The sequence below is a fragment of the Staurois parvus genome, unplaced genomic scaffold (genome assembly GCF_062004578.1).
Source record: "Staurois parvus isolate SC_StPar_1 unplaced genomic scaffold, SC_StPar_1.0 ptg001192l, whole genome shotgun sequence".
NCBI classification, from domain to species: Eukaryota; Metazoa; Chordata; class Amphibia; order Anura; family Ranidae; genus Staurois; species Staurois parvus.
This window is the reverse complement of record NW_028318988.1, coordinates 2,453,443-2,477,714: the sequence shown is the minus strand read 5'-3', so window position 1 is coordinate 2,477,714 and position 24,272 is coordinate 2,453,443. Positions and strand designations below refer to the sequence as shown.

Sequence of the window (24,272 nt, the reverse complement as noted above, 5' to 3'; positions counted from 1 at the left end):
ATTAGGGTGGGTAACATTTTACTCTAAAAAAAACAAAAAAACAAAAAAAAACTTCTAGGTTGTCATGAGGATCAAAGGTCACATCTTTGATCTACATGTGAATAAAATGGTAGATACAATATAATGATACATTGTTGCATTGTAGTTACTGAGTGATACCTGTAGACCACAGGTATTAAACTGGTGGCCCTCCAGCTGTTTGCCGAACTACAAGTCCCATGAGGCATTGCAAGTTTGGCTGTTACAAGCATGACTCTGAAAGGCAGAGGCATGATGGGACTTGTAGTTTCCCAACAGCTGGAGAGTCACCAGTTTGACACCCCTGCTGTAGACTATCTGCACAGGCCTGGCTGCATTCTGACAGCTACTCCTGCTGTGTTATGCAAAGCAATTACCATCTCTCATTTTGACAGGCGGTAATGGCAGCAGCGGGAGGAGAGTAGATGGATGTAAGGGCTTGTTCACACTTGACTGCATTTCTAACTCTTCAAAAATGCCCCTATAGCGTTAGGTGTTAATAAGCTTTAGTATGGGTGTTTGCTCTTTAAACACCCTATGCGCGGTTTTGAGAAATTTTATAAGCATTTCGCAAGCGTTACACTGCACCACAAATGCCTATAATAAACTTTAATGGTATTAATGCGGTACAGCCGCACTGTAAATGCCTGCCAGGGCGTTTGAGGAGCGTCACCATAGATTTGAATGGGAGGCATTGAAAGGCTTCAAACTCCTCCTGACTCTACACAAGGCTTCAATTTTGAAGCAACACTAACGCACAATGTGAACAGCACTCTGTGCTGCCCATAGTATCATTTGCATAAGCGTTTGAGGAGCGCTTCAATCGCCTGCTTTCAAAGCCAGTGTGGACTAGGCCTAAGAGAAGTGTCCTGAAAACTGTGAAGGGTCATGAAGGTAGGCTTACAGCACTGAACAGAAGGAAGGAAAGAGACACCCCGCCGGCATGAGAGAGAAGGAGCAGCGTCGTATAGCGATTCCAGTAGCGATTCAAGATGGACACTGCTTATACCTGCTCAGAGAGTCGAAGTATTGGAAATGGCTTCAGACCAGGGGCAGACTGACCAATTGGGAACTCGGGCACTGCCCGAGGGCCTGTGGTCAGTAGGGGGCCCCATGAGATGCCCCTGGTACCTTTTTTGTAGGCTTTTTTTGAGTTTTGGCAAGGACACACGGGCCCCATGATCCCCTATTGCCCAGGGGCCCCATGAGTTGTCAGTCCGCCCCTGCCTCAGACGCTGCTCCAGCCACACATCCAGTGACGCGTTTCACCCTGCCATCTGGGGCTTGATCTCAGAGGGTGTGATTGGAGCTGTGGCTGAGGCCATTTCCAATACATCTGACTCTCTGGGCAGGTATGAGCAGCGTCCATCCTTCTTATATACTAAAAACTGTGACGTGGGTTTTTTTTGTTTTTTTATGTTTCTCTTATGTTTAAAACCCTCATTTGGTAAAACCACCTCCTGGCTTTTCATTCTGTGCATACATGAGGACTGCATCAGTGTTTCACAGCACATGTGGCTCTCTAATTTTTATTAGAACTACAAGTCCCAGCATGCTGGTCTGAACTGTGCATCTGGAGGTGTGTGGGGGGAGGGAGCGCTAAGACGCATCTACCCTGTGTGCGTTTGGGGATGGACCATCAGCAATGGGGGTTATAGAAGGTCCATGTGGAGGTGGTGCCCAAGTCCATCTGTAGTGGGGGGCTTGTAGTAGTATGGACTTGTCCAAGGAGGCAGCTGGCTGTAAGAGTTTGTAGATACTCCTAATGAAGGCAGAGAAGAGAGGCGGCAGCGCCACTTTAAGTGTAGACGGTTAAAATCCGGCAGATTTCATGGTAGAATTGCATGCTCACTCCTTCATCAGCCTGATGGAGTGAGCATGCTCCGAACGTGCGCCATCTTGGAAACTCGGTCCATGAGGTGACATCATCCCTGCGCCCCTCTGCTACTCCCTGAGCCCTGGACACCACCGGAGTGGCGGGAAAACACCCAGAGCACGGCCAAAGGACCCGATGCTCCCAATGGACCTCCATTACTTGACCTGCCTATCTGTTACCTAGCTAAGTGCGATTTTACCATGAAATCTGCCTGATTTTAACCATCTACACTTAGAGTGGCGCTGCCGTCTCTTCTCTACCTGAACTGTGCATCTGGATGGTGAGAATGAAGTAGTATAATGGAAGTAGTGAATTGTTATTGATTTGTTTTTTTTTGTTTTTTTGTTTCCTCTTATGTCCTTCTAGTGGAAAATTGACGACAAGCCAGTAAAAATTGACAAATGGGACGGATCTGCAGTTAAAAACTCCTTGGATGATGCAGCCAAAAAGGTAATCCAGCTATTAAAAGAATCGTTATAAAGATTCAGCAAATGAACGTTTTATTCCCAGGACTGCATGAAGGACAAGGGAACAAATGAGAGGCTATTTTTACCTTTCTGTATAGGGTGGGGGAGGGGGTCCTTTTACAGTAAGGATTCTTTCAGACAGACGTATAACAATTATGTAGGATCCCGCAGCCAGTATGTTCCCGTATAAAAAACGTGCCCCTCCGCTGTGTGAATGTATAGTGTGTGCTGCATAATTCAGCTCTATTGGCCGCTGATCAGGGCTGACCTGTCAACAATGTGCCTGCGCTACTGACTACACCGTATTGGCGATGACACGTCTGTCCTGAATGAGGCATTCATGCAGCTGCCCATGTGCACAATGATTTTGGCTGTCTTCCATGATAACTGAAGGCTGGTCATTCTGCACATGTGCCTCCGCCACCTAAGCGACTCATTTTGGCGCAGACATTGAAATATTACTAGAGTGTCATCAGCAGAGCAACTAAATACGCATTGTGGACATTTCCATGCCCTGAGCAGTGGCAGTAGTCAATTGGGTCCTGTGTACAGTGGACACGGGCAAACGTCACCACGTTATGTGTACACCTACACCCAAGCTGTGCTTTTCCTTTTTTTTTTTTTTTTCTACTTTCTCTTCTTCTTCCTCCCTCTCTTTCTTCTTTCTCTTCTTCTTCCTCCTCCTTTCTACTTCTTTCTCTTCTTTTTTCCTCCTTTCTTCCTCTTCCCTCTTCTTTCCTCTTTCTTCTTTCCTCTTCCTTCCTCTTTCTTCTTCCTCTTCCTTCCTCTTTCTTCTTTTCCTCTTCCTTCCTCTTTCTTCTTCCTCTTCCTTCCCTCTTTCTTCTTCCTCTTCCTTCCTCTTTCTCTTCCTCTTCCTTCCTCTTTCTTCTTCCTCTTCTTCTCTTTCTTCTTCCTCTTCCTTCCTCTTTCTTCTTCCTCTTCCTTCCTCTTTCTTCTTCCTCTTTCTTCTTCCTCTTCCTTCTTCTTTCTTCTTCCTCTTCCTTCTTCTTCTTTCTCTTCCTTCTTCTTTCTTCTTCCTCTTCCTTCTTCTTTCCTCTTTCCTCTTCCTTCTTCTTTCCTCTTCCTTCTTCTTTCCTCTTCCTTCTTCTTTCCTCTTCCTTCTTCTTTCCTCTCTTCCTTCTTCTTTCCTCTTCCTTCTTCCTCTTCCTTCCTCTTTCCTCTTCCTCTTCCTTCTTCTTTTCTTCCTCTTTCCTCTTTCTTCTTCTTTCCTCTTTCCTCTTTCTTCTTCTTCCTCTTTCCTCTTTCCTTCTTTCCTCTTCCTTCTTCCTTCTTCCTTCTTTCCTCTTCCTTCTTTCTTCTTTCCTCTTCCTTCTTTCTTCTTTCCTCTTCCTTCTTTCTTCTTTCCTCTTCCTTCTTTCTTCTTTCCTCTTCCTTCTTTCTTCTTTCCTCTTCCTTCTTTCTTCTTCCTCTTCCTTCTTTCTTCTTTCCTCTTCTTTCCTCTTCCTTCCTCTTCTTCCTCCCTCCCTCCTTCCTTCCTTCCTTCCTTCCTTCCTTCCCCCTTCCTTCCTTCCTTCCTTCCTTCCTTCCTTCCTTCCTTCCCCCTTCCTTCCCCTCTTCCTTCCTTTCTTCCTTCCTTCCTTCCTTCCTTCCCTCTTCCTTCCTTCCTTCCTTCCCCCTTCCTTCCTTCCCTCTTCCGTTCCTTCCTTCCTTCCCTCTTCCTTCCTTCCTTCCTTCCTTCCCTCTTTCCTTCCTTCCTTCCTTCCTTCCCTCTTCCTTCCTTCCTTCCTTCCTTCCCTCTTCCTTCCTTCCTTCCTTCCTTCCCTCTTCCTTCCTTCCTTCCCTCTTCCTTCCTTCCTTCCTTCCTTCCTCCTCTTCCTTCCTTCCTTCCTTCCCTTCTTCCTTCCTTCCTTCCTTCCCTCTTCCTTCCTTCCTTCCTTCCCTCTTCCTTCCTTCCTTCCTTCCCTCTTCCTTCCTTCCTTCCTTCCCTCTTCCTTCCTTCCTTCCCTCTCCTTCCTTCCTTCCCTCTTCCTTCCTTCCTTCCTTCCTTCCCTCTTCCTTCCTTCCTTCCTTCCCTCTTCCTTCCTTCCTTCCTCCTCTTCCTTCCTTCCCTTCCCTTCTTCCTTCCATCCCTCTTCCTTCCTTCCTTCCTTCCTTCCTTCCTTCCTTCCTTCCTTCCTTCCTTCCTTCCTTCCTTCCTTCCTTCCTTCCCCCTTCCTTCCTTCCCCCTTCCTTCTTCCTTCCTTCCTTCCTTCCCCCTTCCTTCCTTCCCTCTTCCTTCCTTCCTTCCTTCCTTCCCCCTTCCTTCCTTCCTTCCCTCTTCCTTCCCTCTTCCTTCCTTCCTTCCTTCCTTCCCCCTTCCTTCCTTCCCTCTTCCTTCCTTCCTTCCTTCCCTCTTCCTTCCTTCCTTCCTTCCCTCTTCCTTCCTTCCTTCCTTCCCTCTTCCTTCCTTCCCTCTTCCTTCCCTCTTCCTTCCTTCCTTCCTCCCTCTTCCTTCCTTCCTTCCTTCCCTTCCTTCCTTCCTTCCCTCTTCCTTCCCCCTTCCTTCCTTCCTTCCCCCTTCCTTCCTTCCTTCCCTCTTCCTTCCTTCCTTCCCTCTTCCTTCCTTCCTTCCCTCTTCCTTCCTTCCTTCCCTCTTCCTTCCTTCCTTCCTTCCTCTCTCTTCCTTCCTTCCTTCCTTCCTCTCTCTTCCTTCCTTCCTTCCTTCCTCTCTCTTCCTTCCTTCCTTCCTTCCTCTCTCTTTCTTCCTTCCTTCCTCTTCTCCCCCCCCCCATACAAAACTGTACCTATTTGATACCTGCATAAATGAGCCATTACAGTGGTTGACATGTATGCACACCCAAGATTCGTTTTGCAGTATGTTTGGCATTAACACGATGTCCCTGGTTGCACTGGGAGAAACAGACATAACCTCTTCCTCTGAGGAAGAGGTTATGTCCTCGAAACGCGATAGCCAGTTGGTCATCCAGGGTTCCATCGTATGGACTCAGATGTTGTTTTGGATCATACGTCTTGTTCAGTTTGACATGCCTGTGTTATTATGTCCATTGTGAGTATGATACCTATTTTTGTTTCTTTAATAAATTATTTTAAACGATAATGCACTAGGTCGGTGCGCCCTTTTTCTGTTTCTCCATTTGTATCTAGTGTATTCGGACCACCCTGGTCTGTTGAGGGCAGCAAGAAGTGCATATTCCGGAAAATTCCAGAACATTCCTATTGGGTCTACTGTGTCCTTTCCTAGCGCAGGAGAAAAGTGTTTGTTGTGTTAGCAGAGAAATGTGACAGCAGACAGAGGACAGTTATTAACAATGTGGTGTTTGGTTTTCAGGTCCTCCTGGAGAAATACAAGTATGTTGAAAACTTCTCCCTCATCGATGGCCGCCTCATCATCTGCACCATCTCTTGCCTCTTCGCCATTGTGGCCTTGGTGTGGGATTACTTGCACCCATTCCCCGAATCAAAACCCGTTCTGGCCTTTTGCGTTATATCATATCCTTTTACTGATGGCACCAGCACTAGGGTGGTCTTCTTGCTGCCGTTCACATTTTTACAGGAAAAATACAGGAAAATAAAAAGTGAGCGCTCTTTAGTTAGCAGCTAAGGCACTAAAGGCAACCAATATAAAACCTTGTTAGAAACATAAAATAAGTGCAGCACTAAAAATGAGTATTATAAATGTCTGTCCATCAATAAATAAAATTTAAATGCCAATAATATAGCAAATAGAAGGTGACAGTGTGCAGATCAATGGCACGGAATCACAGTAAAATCCAGTAGTGGTGCTCCAAATAGTGTGGTAAAATTAAGCACTCACCAGATGCGTAATGTATATACTGAGGAAGAGGCAAGACACCGTGGCGTCACACCGCCGGAGCCACGTGGAGGCCCGCTGGCCATCTTACTTTCTGGATGGTCAGTCCATACTGCAATACCTGACTCTACTTGTTTTTAATTATTCAGAATTTGCAAATTTGTTTTTATAATAAATATTTATTCACCTACTACACTATGGGCATTCTTTATGGTCTCCTGTGAGGAGCTATTTATTTGTAGAGCCCACCTGATCCAGCCATCTGAAGTATCCAGAGAAGGGAGTTCCTGTAAGCAGGCATCTACACCCATCCATCCCTTAAAGGGACCTCTGGCCAGCTGGATCTTTTATCTTCCGTGAGCTGCTGACAACACCACCTTGCCTAGAGGGAGGATTATCCTTGACCAGGATCAGATCCAACTTCTAAAGGGGACCTCTACTGATTCATTTAATGCATATATACATTACGCATCTGGTGAGTGCGTAATTTTACCACACTATTTGGAGCACTACTACTGGATTTTACTGTGTTTCTGCACCATTGATCTGCATAGACTGTCACCTTCTATTTGCTATATTATTGGCATTTAATTTTATTTATTTATTGATTTTTAGCGTTGCACATGTTTACAGTGTCCACCACTCTCTGGAGGTATAGAATTGACTTCTGTAAGCCTAGGCATTCCCCTAGTTCAGGACATGTGCTTTAGAGTGGGAATCAATTTGGAGTTAAGCCCCGCCCCTGCAGAGCTATCATTGCTGGCAGAGACATTTTACCATGGATTGGTAAAATAGGGCTTAGCACCACATAGAGACTGTGTATTGCATGCACTGGGACTACAGAGTCATTATGGGCAGAGGTGAATCGGAGCATTTTTAGGGCTTCCTTAGTCCTAGGTGTGTAGTATAGTGCGGGCAGCAATTTGGAGCTAAGCTCAGCCCCTGCAGAGCTACAGTTGCCATCAAAGACATTTTACCATGGGCTGGTACAATTGGACTTAGCACCATATAGAGGTTCTGTGTATTATAAGCACTGGGACTGCAGGGTCATTCCTGCAGCCATTGAGAAATACTGAGTGAGCTGTGATTGGTCACAGCTTGTCACATGGTACAAGGCTGCTGTGAATAGCCTTGTACCATGTGACCTCTGTGATCATTCACAGATTTCACACGTAGTAAGCCATGATGTCGGAAGTCACACCTTTCTTACTACTCTAATGTGATCACTGATTGGCCAATCGGTGATCACATGATCGGGACCTCGCACAGAGGTCCCGTACAACGATCGGTGTTCCACTGTGTCTGGCTGTTGTGAATAGCCCTGTACCATGTGACCTCTGTGATCATTCACAGATTTCACAAGTAGTAAGCGGTGATGTCAGGAAGTCACATCTTGTTTACTACTGTTCATGTGATCACTGATTGGCCAAGAGAGGTCCCGTACAGCGATCGGTGTGCACCGGATCACTGTGCCACGCTCTCCCAGGGAGCGAGCACAGGCAGTGAATGCGGAGGCCGTTTATAAATGGCCACCCGCTCCTTCACTGCTCCCGTCCAGCCGTTTATGTACATGGGCCGGTCAGGAAGTGGTTAGACTTTATAGAGATTTATTTATTGTTTCTCATGCATATGATTTCACCTTTTACCATTTATGGTGGGTTAGGATGTTTTGTTTTATATGAGCAGCGTAACTCTTGTATTAATTATGTTTTATTGTCCTTTTTTTTTTGTTTGTTTTTTTATGTAATGAACACACATGATTAGTGTCTGCAGCAGTTCTGGCACTGGACACGTCTGATATTTAGACAAGTGGCAGCACACAATCCACGTTCATTATTTTCCATATTAATGACGACATAACTACATCTAAACCTGAAAACTAAAATGTATTCCATTGCTTAACAGGCCTTTAATGTGGGGGTTGTTAGTTTTAATTTTTTATTTTTTCTATCATTTATTTTTAGGTGATTATAAACCTTCAATTATTATTTTTTTTTAAAAAACAAACCTGTTATACTTGCTCTGTCAATGGTTTTGTACAGAGTAGCCCCTTCTCGGGTCCCCCGCCGGTGCCCCTGGCTCCTCCCCTTGCTGCGTTCCCCCAAAGCAAGCTGTTTGCTACCGGGGCACTCCTATTGGCTCCACCCCAAAGCAGGCTGTGTGTGTCCATTGAAACACACATAGTGTGGCTCGGCAAGGCCCCTCCCCACTGGCCGTGATTGACGACAACAGGCGCCAAAGGCAATGCGTGGAGAGAGAGTCAAGAGAGATCTGGCTCAGGTAAGTATAAGGGGGGACCACAGGTGGTTTTTTACCTTTTTAATGCATAGAATTCATTAAAGTGTTAACAAACCCTCAACAATAAAATCAGTCTGTATATGCAGTAAAGCGTGCTTGTTATACTCACTGGAACCTAAGGGGTTAATCCTCAAAGGTCCACGTCTTATTTCCTAATAAGACAGACTGAACCCGTAGCCACATGCTCAGTTTAGTGTGTATTGCTAGAGGTGGGTTTTTTTTTGTTTTTTTTTTCTCTTGGGAGAGTGCATGTGATCAGCACAGGGCCAATTGGCACTGTCCAGACAGAGGTCAGGGGTCCTGCATCCTAATAGAGCAGAAAGAAAACTCCTCCTACAAGCTTTAACCAGTGCTCTGCTGGACAATGATAGAAGTCACAAGACTTCTCTAACTGCTGATGAGAAAAGGTATTTAGCAGTTTATATTTACTAAAATAATTGCATTTCCATGTTCTGTACATTCACTATAACTAGTCTCCCACAACACAGAGTCCGGGGAGAGCGGAGTTGGTGAATGCAGGGTCCAGGAAGACCGGGTATAGTGAATGCGGGGTCCGGGGAGATCAGATATAGTGAATGTGGGGTCCTGGGAGACCAGATATAGTGAATGTGGGGTCCTGGGAGACCAGATATAGTGAATGCGGAGTCCTGGGAGACCAGATATAGTGAATGCAGGGTCCAGGGAGATCAGATATAATGAATGCAGGGTCCTGGGAGACCAGATATAGTGAATGCAGGGTCCAGGGAGACCAGATATAGTGAATGCAGGGTCCTAGGAGATCAGATTTAGTGAATGCGGGGTCCTGGGAGACCAGATATAGTGAATGCAGGGTCCTGGGAGACCAGATATAGAGAATGCAGGGTCCGGGGGAGAGCGGATATAGTGAATGCGGGCTCCGGGGCAGAGCGGATATAGTGAATGGGGCTCCGGGGCAGAGCGGATATAGTGAATGGGGGCTCCGGGGCAGAGCGGATATAGTGAATGGGGGCTCCGGGGCAGAGCGGATATAGTGAATGGGGGGTCCGGGGCAGAGCGGATATAGTGAATGGGGGGGTCCGGGGCAGAGCGGATATAGTGAATGGGGGGGTCCGGGGCAGAGCGGATACAGTGAATGGGGGGGTCCGGGGCAGAGCGGATACAGTGAATGGGGGGTCCGGGGCAGAGCGGATACAGTGAATGGGGGGTCCGGGGCAGAGCGGATACAGTGAATGGGGGGTCCGGGGCAGAGCGGATACAGTGAATGGGGGGTCCGGGGCAGAGCGGATACAGTGAATGGGGGGTCCGGGGCAGAGCGGATACAGTGAATGGGGGGTCCGGGGCAGAGCGGATACAGTGAATGGGGGGTCCGGGGCAGAGCGGATACAGTGAATGGGGGGGTCCGGGGCAGAGCGGATACAGTGAATGCGGGGTCCGGGGCAGAGCGGATACAGTGAATGCGGGGTCCGGGGCAGAGCGGATACAGTGAATGCGGGGTCCGGGGCAGTGCGGATACAGTGAATGCGGGGTCCGGGGCAGAGCGGATACAGTGAATGGGGGGGTCCGGGGCAGAGCGGATACAGTGAATGGGGGGGTCCGGGGCAGAGCGGATACAGTGAATGGGGGGGTCCGGGGCAGAGCGGATACAGTGAATGGGGGGGTCCGGGGCAGAGCGGATACAGTGAATGGGGGGGTCCGGGGCAGAGCGGATACAGTGAATGGGGGGGTCCGGGGCAGAGCGGATATAGTGAATGGGGGGGTCCGGGGCAGAGCGGATATAGTGAATGGGGGGGTCCGGGGCAGAGCGGATATAGTAAATGCGGGGTCCGGGGAGAGCGGATATAGTGAATGCGGGGTCCGGGGAGGTCGGGTATAGTGAATGCGGGGTCCTGGGAGAGCGGATATAGCGCCCCATCTCTTCCAACAGGGGGGAAGGTGTTCTGTAGTCCAGTATAACTGCAGTGCAGCACAGGCGTTTTTTTTGGCAGGATCAGTGAGTTTTTTTTTTTTTGCAGTTCTTGAACATGTATAATGCATTCAATATATATATATATACATAAAGTGTATGTATAACCAAAATGTATTTTTCTACTCTTGGATAGAGAAGGGAAGGGTTAAGGCCCCTATAAAGGTTACATCTTGCTGTCTGTGTCCTGCCTGCTGGGGAGATTTCCCTTCAATGCACATCTTGGAGATTAAATCTCCCCAAAGTTAGATAGATCCCCATCTTGGAAGATTTACCCCCTCACCTCTTGCTCTCATGGAAATTCTGAAATGCAAGATTTCTACTTACTTTCTGTCTCGGTTGCTGTGCTCCCCGAGACAAAATAAAAAAGGGTGAATCTCCTCATCGGGGACACAGACTGCAATAAAAACGTGACTGAGGTTTTGCCTTTATATACCCTCTAACAGGCCAAAAGCGGCCAAATAAGAGATGTTCGATGTCCAAGGTTACCCTTTTTAGGCTTTTCCCTTAACCTGTGTTCACCTATTTCCTGATGATGGGGGTCCTCACCATTTATACCTCATACAAAGAGAAGAGCATTTTCCTTGTGGCCCACAGAAAGGATCCCACTGGGATGGACCCCGATGACATCTGGCACCTCTCGTCCAGTCTCAAACGGTAATGTCACATTTATATGACCTCTGCTCGTGTATATCCACTGGAGCAGGGAACATTAGAGATGCAGCTCCACCATTACAGTTGGCCAAATGCCAGGTCACCAACGATTAGAAAACATTATAGATGGTGTCCAGATTTTTTTCTTAGCTGCTTGGCCTGATCTGTTCCTGAATGATCCTGTTGGCCCCGTATGCCATGGCAGAGCCCTGTTTTTGCATGTTCTGTAACTTTCCTTCAGGGGCCCCTCCACTAACCGCACAAAAGTCTCCTCTTTTCAGTAAGCCACAGTTGCCACATTTAGGCATTTTCATAATGTTTACTTTCCCCGAGGCCACCAGTTCCTTCATGTGGTTTATTTCCATCTTTAAGATTCGCTGACCTGGACAAAACACGGGGGGGGGGGGATGTGCATGTATTGCGGAGATGTACTGCGTATGTTTAACCCCTTGATGCCGACGTAACACAAATATGCGGCCTCGCAGAACTGGCCTTTTTTTCCGTGGGGCCGCATATTTGCGCACCTGTCTTTCTGCTGGGAGCGTGCCGCACGGTGCGCTCCCAGCACAAAGACCGCGGTGTCATTGAGAGCCCCAGGTTCCATTCTAATGATCGGGGCTCCCGATTCCGAGTCACATGATTGCTGTGATCGCCTCTGATTGGTTATCAAAGTGATCAGTCACTGTACAACCCGGCCCCCTTGTTTTTTTTTTTTGTTGTGTTTTTTTGTTTTTTTCAGCAAATATACTGTATACAGTTGTGTTCAAAATAATAGCAGTGTGTTGAAAAAAGTGAATAAAGCTGAAAATCCTTCTAATAGCTTTTATTTCCATACACACAAATGCATTGGGAACACGACACATTCTATTCCAAATCAAAACATGAAGAAAAATACATCAAATTTGTGTTGTTCCTCTAAAATAATGAAGAAAAGTGAATATTAGACGGTTCAAAAAAATCGCAGTGTTTGTATTCTTCTTTACAAACTCAAACATTCACTATATAAACTGAAAAATGTTTGAAGATTTTGCTTTCCTTTGAATGACTTCATGAATATTTGGTTGTAGTCGCACTGTTTCTGAGAACTGCTGTACATCTGTGTTGCATGGAGTCAGCCAACTTCTGGCCCCTGTGATCAGGTATTCCAGCCCAGGATGATTGGAGGACATTCCACAGTTCTTCTCTATTTCTTGGTTTTGCCTCAGAAACTGCATTTTTGATGTCACCCCACAAGTTTTCTATTGGATTAAGATCCGGGGATTGGGCTGGCCACTCCATAACGTCCATCTTGTTGGTCTGGAACCAAGATGTTGCACGTTTACTGGTGTGTTTGGGGTCGTTGTCTTGTTGGAACACCCATTTCAAGGGCATTTCCTCTTCAGCATAAGGCAGCATGACCTCTTCAAGTATTCTGATGTATTCAAACTGATCCATGATCCCTGGTATGCGATAAATAGGCCCAACACCGTAGTATGAGAAACATCCCCATATCATGATCCTTGCACCACCATGCTTCACTGTCTTCACAGTGTACTGTGGCTTGAATTCAGTGTTTGGGGGTCGTCTGACAAACTGTCTCCGCCCACTAGACCCAAAAAGAACAATCTTACTTTCATCAGTCCACAAAATGTTGCGCCATTTCTCTTTAGGCCAGTCAATGTGCTCTTTGGCAAATTGTAACCTCTTCAGCACGTCTTTTTTCCAACAGTGGGACTTTGTGGGGGCTTCTTGCAGATAGCTTGGCTTCATATAGGCGTCTTCTAATTGTAACAGTCCTCACAGGGAACTTTACACCTTCTTTCATCTTCCTGGAGCTGATTGTTGGCTGAGTCCGCGCCATTTTGGCTATTCTTCTATCCATTTGAATGGTAGTTTTTCGCTTTCTTCCACGTCTTTCAGGTTTTGGTTGCCATTTTAAAGCATTTGCGATCATTTCAGCTGAGCAGCCAATCATTTTCTGCACTTCTTTATATGTTTTCCCCTCTCCAATCAACTTTTTAATCAAGGTACGCTGTTCTTCTGAACAATGTCTGGAACCATCCATTTTCCTCAGAATTTCAGAGAGAAATGCACTGTAACCAGCATGTACAACATTTGCTGCCTTCCTTCCTTAAATAAGGGCAATAATTGCCACCTGTTTTTCAAAGAATGAATGACCTCACTAATAGAACTCCACACTGCTATTATTTTGAACATGCCCCTTTCAGTGAGTGATTCAATGACACAGAATCAGCAGCATGCATGTCATGACTGTTGGGTCTGTTGGATTTCTATTACTCTACTAGTAAATTATTTGCCATGTAGAAATATCATTTCTACCAAAAACAGTGATTGATCCGGTTAGTGATGTCTGACTGCTATTATTTTGAACACAACTGTATGTGTATTTTTTTTTTTTTGCAAAGAAAAAAAAAGACTTTGCTTTTATTGGCGCTTGTAGGCTCTCCTTGCACACTTCCCTCCTCATCCTCCTCTCTGTATTTCCCCCCTTTTCAGGTTTGATGACAAGTACACCCTGAAGATCACCTTCATCAGTAGCAAGAGCAAGCAGCAGCGGGACGCCGAGTTCACCAAGTCGATAGCCAAATTCTTCGATGATAACGGCACATTAGTCATGGACATGTTTGAACCCGAGGTCTCCAAACTCCATGACAGTTTGGCTGCTGAGAAGAAAACAAAGTAAAGAGAGAACAGTGGGGGCCTGTCTGTCGAGTTATGCTTATGAGGGATAAAGCAGGAGCGGTATATGAGGAAGGAAAAAAAAAAAGAATGTTTACCCCTTTCCCCCCTGGCTCGGGGTTCCGTAAAGCCACACATTTTGCTAGCAAAGCTGCCATAGACCGTGGTGTAGGCCCTTCCAGTAGGCCCGGGAGCCAATGACCAAGGTTCTGTTCTGAATTCTCTTACGGCTGCAGCTTTCTCTGTAATCCCGTAGATATTGCAGTTGATATAATACATTCATCACACCATGTCTCCAGAGGATTCTGGGGATCTCAACATTCCTCCAGTCTCTCCCTTTTGTAGATAAGACTAGAAGAATAGGATTTAGTAAAGAATGAGCCACGTTTTATCCACATGTCTCATCAGTCAGCAACACCCCCAAACCTATCAAACCAATTCCAAAAAGTTTCAGCTGCCCCTTTTCTAGATTACGTCTGAATGGGATTTGTTACCGTGGGGTTACCGGATAGTTTTTGTCTCAGCCACGTGGATAGAGAACGGCAGTTGACTCTGAAATGTACACCGCTGTCAGAATAGCCAGGAGATGCCCCAGGCGCTGCATACCTGAGCCCACCTTAAACCGCTTACACCGCCACTCCCACAATCCTCTGCTCGGCAAATCAGGGAATGGGAAGTGTTTGCCTTTTTTTTTTTTTTCATTTCCATCCACTTTCACGGGAAATGCTGCTGCTGGTTTCAGAATGGATTCTATAGGGACATACGTACATGTGAGTCCGTGTATAGTCTTTTCTTTGCAGGCCGTCGTTTTTATAGTTCAGCCATGTTGTTACAAAGTCAGTTCTTGCAGCCTGTTACAGATCATCGGAATATTTTGTCTTGATCATATCTAGAGGTTTCCTTATTAAAGATTCAATATCGCTCCTTACCTCCATTCCCTACAAGCAATGATGTTGGCCACACTCTGATGACATCAGCATTAGTAAACTTTATTGTTCTCGACAATAACACAGGAGGTCCACCCAGACCCTTCTTTCTCAGACGTGGCTCGCCTGGAAAGGGTTTAGTCTAGAGATGCACCGATACCTTCTTTTTTTTTTTTTTCTATTTCTTTTCTTCTTTTCCTTTTTTTCGTTTTTTTCTTTTTTTTTATTTTCTTTTCCTTTGTTTTCGTTTTTCTTTTTCTTTTTTTCTATTTCTTTTCTTCTTTTCCTTTTTTTTTTTCCTTTTTCTTTTTTTCTATTTCTTTTCTTCTTTTCCTTTTTTTTTCTCTTTTCTTCTTTTCCTTTTTTTTTCCTTTTTTCTTTTTTTCTATTTCTTTTCCTTTTTTTACTTTTTCTTTTTTTCTATTTCTTTTCCTTTTTTTACTTTTTCTTTTTTTTCTATCTTTTCCTTTTTTTTCTATTTCTTTTCTTCTTTTCCTTTTTTTTCGTTTTTCCTTTTTTTCTATTGCCAGTACAAGTACCGATACTTTTGGTCCAATACTTGCCGATACCGAGTACTGACACTTTGCGGTGCGATTTGTGCCAATAATGTATGGCCGCAAATTGCACCACAAAGAACATGCGACTTGAACAGGAATGCGATTCCTGTCCAAATTGCCTGCAGTTTTCTTACTACTCCTGTGTAAACCCAGGCTGTCATAGCCTAAGTTCACACAGGAGCGGTGCAGGGAGGTTTCCCGCAGCGGAGACTGGGCGTGTGGGGATGTATACCATGGTGGCAGATGATCCATATCCTCAGTGGTAGGAGAGAGAAAGCATGGTGATTTGAAATCCTCACCATGTTCCCTCCTCTGCTTGCAGGGATGACCGTTCAGGCTAGAGGGCTTTTGATTGGTCAGCACCATCACTTGGATGGTCCTGCACAGGCTAGACGGTATCTGATTAGTCAGCACGGCGCTGACCAATCAAAAACCCTCTAGCTTGAACGGTCATCCCTGCAAGGAGAGGAGAGAAAGCCGCAGGGATGGCAGATGCTCCATATTCTCAGTGATAGGAGAGAGAAAGCATTGGTGATTTGTAATGCCTGCCACGTTCTCTCTTCTGCTTTCAGGGATGACCGTTCAGGCTAGAGGGCTTTTGTTTGGTCAGGACCGTCACTTGGATGGTCCTGTACTGGCTAGACGGCACCTGATTATTCAGCACCGTACCAACCAATCAAAAGCTCTCTAGCCCAAGCTGTCATCCCTGTAAGGAGAGGAGAGAAAGCCGTGGGAATTTCAAATACCTGCCTCTTTCTCTACTCTCCTACCACGGAGAATATGGAGCATCTGCCTCCATAGTATACATCCCCACACACACTCTGCTCATAATGGGATGCCTGCAGGGAAATTTCCTGCACTGCTCCTGTGTGAACTCTGCCTATGACAAGCCTGGGTTCACACAGGAGCAGTAGGGAAACCGCATGCGATTTGGACAGGAATCGCATTCCTATTCAACTCGCATGCTCATTTTGCATCAATACAAATTGCACTGCAAAGTGTCGGTTTTTGGTATCTGCAGCATTGTCACGAGTATTGATACCAGTATGGGCGCATCCCTTGTTTAGTCTTAGACACGGACTAAGCCCTTTCTGGTTGAAACACTTCAAACGGAACTAAACCCATCAATTTAAAGTGAGCCTAAACCCATTGATTTAGGCCTAGTGCGCACTAATGCGTGTTGCGCTCGATGCGTTATTCTGCTGTATTATGCATTTTTGAACACGCCTTTTTAACGTGTTTTTACTTTTTCAATAGGAAAGTAGAGAGTGCGATTTTACACTCTTTGGCACCCGAGGTTCCATCGAAGTAGTACAGGAACCTTTTTTAAATATATGTTACAATGAAAATGTTTCTGCACTACTTTGATGCGACTTGAGTGCTAGAGAGTTTAAAGTCGCATCAAAGTCGCACTCAGTACTTTTCTATTTGCAAAAAAAATTAAAAATGCATTAAAAACACACTTACATTTTTGGTGCAGTTCCAGGGGCAGACTGACCATTTGGAAACTCGGGCACTGCCCGAGGGCCCGGGATCAGTAGGGGGTCCCATGAGATGCCCCTGGTACCTTTTTCATAGGCTTTTTTGTCAGTCCGCCCCTGTGCAGTTCCATTGAAGTCTATTGCACCAAAAATGCAATCCGCTGCAGGAAAAAGTGTCCCTGACCATGTCCAAAAACACAGTGGCTGAAAGCGCATAGATGTGAATGTGTCCCATAGGAAACCATGTTAAATGGACTAGTGTGTTTCTGCAAAAAAAAAAAAAACGCATAGATGTGAATCAGTCCTTAACAGTTTAAAAAAAAAATTTTTACATTTCAGCACATTCCAGGAATGCGAATGTCAACATTTGCTGGTGCTTTCCACCAAACTCTCAAATCATCCAATGGCTGTTGTCATATCTGATCACATGTGCAGCAACATGGCAATTGAAGATCAAACAGAGGCCAAGATGGCAGCTTCCTTGGCTGAAAAGGGTATGAGGGTTCAGTTCCGCTTTCAGAGTGAGGAGGTTTTGGGCAGATCTTCTGTGTTCTGGTTTGGAAAATTTTAAATTTTACCAAGCCTGAGGCCTTGTGTAGCCAATCTCTGTGATCCGAGGGCTTGGCACACAGATTCCATGTAGCCAACGCCTGTGCCTACAGCCATGGCCAAACTTTGAGTGGGAGATTTACTAAAACCTGAGAGTGCAAAATCTGATACAGCTGTACATGGTAGCCAATCGGCTTCGAAATTCAACTTGTTTAATTAACCTTTGATTAAAAAAGCTGGAAGCTGATTGGTTTCTATGTAGAGCTGCACCAGATTTTACTCTCTCCAGTTTGAGTAAATAACCCCTCTGACTGTTGGCTTTTTATAGTCCTTCCTTAGTTTCTCCTACTTTGTTTCTTTGCCATCATGTCATCCGAGGATGCACACAGTTTTCCCAGCTGCCTGGTGTGTATACTCGGATCGAGCAACAAAGGAATGTAGAGAGGCTTCATATGAAACTGTAATGCACACTCAAGAGCCAGGAGAGAGACACACACAGCTGTCAGGCCTTAGGTGACCTCTGACCCTGGACACCCAAGCTAATATGACATCTTGCCGAATATGAATCTTTCATGAATAATCCTGTATGGTTCTAATTGAAGGACACATATATTGGTTCTGGTATGTACCAAGTGGTAACTGGTTTTCTTTAACCATACACTTACTCCAGGTCCAGGCAAACTTTTTCTTTTTTTAACTTAGTTTTGGGAAGCATGGCAAAGATTTTACAGCTGTCCAGGGCACCGTTAGAGAGATTCATCATCACTTCCTGTCTCAGAGACTTCTCCTCTCTTCCCGTCTCGGGGCCCCATCCTCTCTTCCCGTCTCGGGGCCCCATCCTCTCTTCCCGTCTCGGGGCCCCATCCTCTCTTCCCGTCTCGGGGCCCCATCCTCTCTTCCCGTCTCGCGGCCCCATCCTCTCTTCCCGTCTCAGAGAATCATCCTCACTTCCCGTCTCGCGGGCCCATCCTCTCTTCCCGTCTCGCGGGCCCATCCTCTCTTCCCGTCTCGGGGCCCCATCCTCACTTCCCGTCTCAGAGAATCATCCTCACTTCCCGTCTCGCGGCCCCATCCTCTCTTCCCGTCTCAGAGAATCATCCTCACTTCCCGTCTCGCGGGCCCATCCTCTCTTCCCGTCTCGGGGCCCCATCCTCTCTTCCCGTCTCGGGGCCCCATCCTCTCTTCCCGTCTCGGGGCCCCATCCTCACTTCCCGTCTCGCGGCCCCATCCTCACTTCCCGTCTCGCGGGCCCATCCTCTCTTCCCGTCTCAGAGAATCATCCTCACTTCCCGTCTCGCGGGCCCATCCTCACTTCACATCTCAGAGAATCATCCTCTCTTCCTGTCTCGGAGACAATGACTTTGCCACTCTGGACATAAGGGGGAAGCTTCAACAGGAGTAAGATGTCAGCAATAAGAGGTCATCTTCAGTAGTGCGGGCGGACTAGACCTCCGGTCACTCTTTGCATATTGCCTCTACCTGTTACAGATTTTTTTTCTTTTCCCTCACTTCCTGTCTGGTGAAACTGTTCTTAGCAGGACAGGAAGTGAAGGGAAGTCTCCAGAGATCAGTCACACCCTCAGAGGGGTATTAATCCTTCCTTTGAAGAAAAAAAAAAAAAAAAAATACAGTCAACACTAGGAAAGTGTAGGATCAAACTTTTATTTCATTTATTTTCACCTGATGATCCTACAAGTCATATACTTTCAATCTCAAGATAATGAATTGGCATGGGGAGCTGTGGTTTCCACCTATGCTGCTCTTCTCACCTACAAACTCTCCTTCCCATCTCCATTACAAGGGGATGGGGGGGTTACAAAAAATGTCTTGTATGGAGTAAAAGATTGCTTGTGTACAGGAAGTGACAAGGACACAGTTTCTGGCAGGATTGGCAGGTACTTTCTGTACTTGCTAAATGGCCAAAAAAAGAAAACTAATGCAGCCACCACATTTAAGGAATAAAAGGACATTTCTTTGATCTTGGAATTAGATATCCATTAAGCAATACCCTTCGCTGAAGCCAATAAAATTGTGTTCTATTAAACAAGAGACAACAATTTGGTTGAATTGACTAGATCTGTGTATGGCTAGCCTTACAGAGGGGGCTGTTGGGTGATTTTAGATCCTCAGCTCACCAACTGCAACAGCCTCATCACCGTGAATCCCAACACTTTTAAGTAGAATTCCTGCCTAACACGGACTATCCTTAAAAATGTCCCCTCCAGCCACCTGCTACCTATGCTAACATGTAAACGAAAAAAAAAAGTGCACATTTACCTATTTTTAGCCTAGTCACGTAATCCTGTGTCCGTGAATGGTGGCTGCAGGGGAGAGGAGAGAGCACTTGACAGCGGCTGGAAAATGTGGAAGTGGTGGGTCTCCTGTAGGCCCCTATGACTCGCCCGTCCATTGTCGGCTCACCCTCTTCTTCCGTGCAGCAGCCACTTGCTGACACAGAGGAACCAGATCACTTGACTGGATGGTAAATAGGGAAATATTCACTTTTTTTTTTTGTCTCTGCACACAGATTAGCCAGCATAGGTAGCCGGAGGGTGGAGACCTTTTTTAAGGCTAGTGTCAGAGAGGAATTCTACCTTTAGGGTAGACCCACCATAGCAAACTGAAGGTCCAGTTTTGTTTTTTTTTGTTTTTTTTTTATAGCCCTCTGCCCAACCAACACAAAAACAAAACCTGACGCCCATACCCCCAAAGACCCCCCCCCGCTCCAACACTTCTGGGTGACACTAGTGATAGAGCGCTCAAATCCTGCAAGAATGCACTACAGCCTATTGCAAGAGTGCATTGTCGTGGGATGGTCGCAGCTATGCCGACTAAGAAGTGTTAGGCTGGCCATACATTATACAATTTTCTTGAGGATTTTGCTTTAGATTTACCAAAAACCATATAATATGAGGTCAAACCTAAACAACACTTTCATTTGTATCCAATTAGGCGGGTCCTTGCACTACATAGTTGAAGGTAAATCTATACAATCTTCTGCCCAATTTCCTTTAATGTATGGCCAGCCTTAGAGACCGGGATAAAGTTACATTTTTTTCTTTTTTTATCGGGTGAATTATTTGATTACAAAAAGCTTTTTTTTTTTTTTTTTATTGGGTGAATGTGATTACAAAACTTTTTTTTTTTTATTGGGTGAATGATTTTGATTACAGAAAGCTTTTGGGTTTTTTTTATTGGGTGAATGATTTGATTACAGAAAGCTTCTTCTTGTTTTTTTTTTTTGTTTGTAATTAAATCATTCACCCAATAAAAACACCAAAAAAAGCTTTCTGTAATTGGGTGAATAATTTAATTACTAACAAAAAAAAAAAGAAACTTTCTGTAATCAAATCATTCACCCAATAAAAAAACAAAAAGGTTTTTGTAATCAAATAATTTGCCCAATAAAAAAACAGCTTTTTTTATTGGGTGAATGATTTAATTACAGAGAGCTTTTTTTAAATTTTTATTTTACATTTTTTTTTATTAAAGCCTTTGCGTTGGGCTGAAAAAAAAAAAAAGTAGAATACCTTTTGCCATGGGAGGTTCCCTTTTCATAAGAGTTCCCTGTACCTATGTGTGTTTCCTCATCCATTCTAATAGACAATACTCCATAGAGCTGCACCACTGACCTAGATCACATCCACCCACCAACAGGCTGACCGGCTCATCATTCATTCTTCTTGTGAGTTTCAGGACAAGATGTTGTCACCCAGGATTCTGTCCATTTTCTTTTTATTTATTCAGCGGGAATTTATTTGTTTTTTGTACACCGCCCGTCAATGGGGACAGTATAAAGCAGGGAGGACAGTCTGTCTGCTGTATCTGTAAAGCTTAGCTTTGTCTTAAGGCCGAATCCTCTTATTATTATTGATAATAAAAGAAAAGAGCATTTTTAGAGGCGTCCCTCTTCTCATTCTCTGCTTTCCTTGTCTGTGTTACTGTTGTCTGAGTTTTGTTTTTCAATTAAACAGTGTAAATGGGTGATTGTTCCTGGTTACCATTTTGGAAAAAGGCTTGTTACCCACCCATAGAGAGACTATTTGTGACCTTTGTGCATTATGAGGGGATTCCCACCATCCCTGTGCTTAGTTCCTGGGTCTGTACACCCGCTGTGCCCATTATGAGCGGTTCCCACCATCCCTGTGCTGAGTTCCCGGGTCTGTACACCCGCTGTGCCCATTATGAGCGGTTCCCACCATCCCTGTGCTTAGTTCCTGAGTCTGTACACCCGCTGTGCCCATTGATGAGGGGTTCCCACAATCCCTGTGCTGAGTTCCCGGGTCTGTACACCTGCTGTGCCCATTATGAGGGGATTCCCACCATCCCTGTGCTTAGTTCCTGGGTCTGTACACCCGCTATGCCCATTATGAGCGGTTCCCACCATCCCTGTGCTGAGTTCCCGGGTCTGTACACCTGCTGTGCCCATTATGAGCGGTTCCCACCATCCCTGTGCTTAGTTCCCGGGTCTGTATACCTGCTGTGCCCATTTATGAGGGGTTCCCACCATCCCTGTGCTGAGTTCCCAGGTCTGCATACATGCTGTACCTCTTATGAGGGGTTTCCATCATTCCTGTGCTGAGTTCCCGGGCTTGCACATCTCTTATGAGGGGTTCCCATCATCCCTGCAGTGAGATCCTGGGTTTGTATGCCTGCTGTGCCAATAATGAGTTGTTCCCACCATCCCAGCTGGACCTGGAATGAAAGCCTAGAGGGAATAATATTAGACCCCTCCCCATATTGTATCAGGAGAGATGGACACACTCCCCCAAACCTGCCAGAATTGGGTATTTTGTGTCGCGGTAACAAATCCACAATTGTTAAAAAATAATAAGTACCAAAATAATTGAAAGTGAACCTCGTGGTGACATTACAAGTGTGGATGACACATAACAATACACACACTGGATCTTGGTGCTGCTGGTCTCCTGCACCCTCGTTGCAGCCACCTCCTGTCTACGTGGCCTCCAGTTCGGGCTGCATGGCCTTTCCCATAGGACGGGTCAACTGATATATAGTGAACCATCCCTGTGTAATGTGTGCTGAGGTGACCATCACAGGAAGTGCCTGAACAAAGATCATGGTAGGATCACCGGGGATTATCTTCATGGAAGCTGCAGATTTCACACAGGCCAGCCAATGGATTAAGGGTGCAATTTGATTGCAGATACTTCTGAGAATGGGCACTGAAGGATCAGTATACAAAAACTGGGAACTTGCCTCTGTGGGGTTGGCATTCACAGGTTAGGAACCAGCCTCTGAGAGGTCCTGGGTTAGCATACACAGGGACTGGCCACTGCAGGGTTCGCATACGCAGGTTAGGGACTGGCTTATTCAGGGGTTCTGGGTTGGCATTCACAGGTTAGGGACAGGACACTGAGGGGTTCTGGGTTAGCAGTCACAGGTTAGGGACCAGCCTCTGAGAGGTCCTGGGTTAGCATACACAGGGACTAGCCACTGCAGGGTTCGCATACAAAGGTTAGGGACTGGCCTATTCAGGGGTTCTCGGCTAGCGTGCAAAGGTTATGGGCTAGCCTCTGAGAGGATCTGGGTTAGCATACACAAGTTAGGGATTGGCATCTAAGGGGTTCTGAGTATACAAAAGTTAGGGACTGACCACTAAAGGGTTCGAGTTAATATACACAGGTTAGGGACCAGCCTCTGAGGGGATCTGGGTTAGCATACACAGGTTAGGGACTGGTCACTGTGGGGTTTTGGGTTGTCATACACAGGTTAGGGATCAGCCACTGAGGGGTTCTGGGTTAGTATACACAGGTTAGGGACTGGCCACTGAGGGGTTCTGGGTTAGAACTCACAGGTTAGGGACTGGCCACTGAGGGGTTCTGGCTAGCATATGCAGGTTAGGGACCAGCCACTGAGGGGTTCTGTGTTAGCAAACAGGTTAGGGACTGGCCATTGAGGAGTTCTGACAAGCATACACAGGTAGGGGACTGGCCACTGAGGATTTCTGGCTAGTATACACAGGTTGGGGACTGGTCTCCGAGGGGTTCTGGGTTAGCATACACAGGTTAGGGACTATCCATTGAGGGGGTCTGGGTTAGCGTACACAGGTTGGGGGCTGGCCTACTAAGGAGTTCTGGGTTAGCATACACAGGTTAGGGACTAGCCACTTAGGGGTTCTGGGTTAGCAAGCATAGGTTAGGGACTGGTCTCTGAGGGGTTCTTGGTTGGCATACACAGGTTAGGGACTAGCCACTTAGGGGTTCTGGGTTAGCATACACAGGGACTGGCCACTGAAGGGTTCTGGTTAGTATGTACAGGTTAGAGACTGGCCACTAAGGTTCTGGGTTGGCATGCACAGATTATTATTATTATTATACAGTATTTATATAGCGTCAATGGGTTTGCTCAGCGCTGTACATTATAGTGGGGGACAGTACATGAGACAATACAGTAACAGAACAATACACGAGGGGTTCAAGGGCCCTGCTCTTTCGAGCTTACAATCTAGGAGGGAGGGGGTAGAGGTACAGAAGGAAGTGGCTGTGGGGGATGGAGTGGCAGGAGTGGAGAAGATTGGTTGTTAGATGAGGGTGGGGCAGGCTTCCCTGAAGAGGTGGGTTTTCAGGGTGTGCCTGAAGGTGAGGAGGGTAGGTGACAGTCTGATGGATTGGGGTAGGGAGTTCCAGAGGATGGGAGAAGTCCTGCAGTCGGGCGTGGGAGGAGGAGACCAGGGAGCTGGAGAGTAGGAGGTTCTGTGAGGAGCGAAGGGCACGGGTAGGGTGGTATTTGGGTATCAGGTCAGTGAGGTAGTTTGGGGCGGTATTGTGAATGGCTTTGTAGGTCAGAGTTAGTAAATTGAATGCGTTGGGCAATTGGGAGCCAGTGAAGGGATTGGCAGAGGGGGGAGGCAGATGTGGAGCGGTTGGTGAGGTGGTCGCCGCTGAGTTCAGGATAGACCGGAGTGGGGATATTGTTTGTTTGGGTAGGCCAGTGAGAAGGGAGTTCCAGTAGTCCAGGCGTGAGATGATGAGGGAGTGGACGAGTTGTTTAGTGGTGTCTGGGGTGAGGAATGTACGTATCTTGGAGATG

General features: G+C 46.2%; 1 protein-coding gene across 2 annotated transcripts in view; it reads left to right on the top strand.

Annotated features, from left to right (window-relative positions):
• The window catches only part of SPCS2 (signal peptidase complex subunit 2), a 35,372-nt gene extending 20,738 nt beyond the window's left edge, over window positions 1-14,634 (top strand). For both annotated transcript variants that reach the window (XM_089659839.1, XM_089659837.1), the window contains 4 exons: window positions 2,261-2,344; window positions 5,651-5,811; window positions 10,896-11,030; window positions 13,524-14,634. In XM_089659839.1, coding sequence (XP_089515965.1) covers window positions 2,261-2,344; window positions 5,651-5,811; window positions 10,896-11,030; window positions 13,524-13,710 — 567 coding nt within the window. In that variant the 3' untranslated portion in view covers window positions 13,711-14,634. The remainder of the gene's footprint in view (window positions 1-2,260; window positions 2,345-5,650; window positions 5,812-10,895; window positions 11,031-13,523) is intronic.
• The last annotated feature ends 9,638 nt before the right edge of the window (window positions 14,635-24,272 follow it).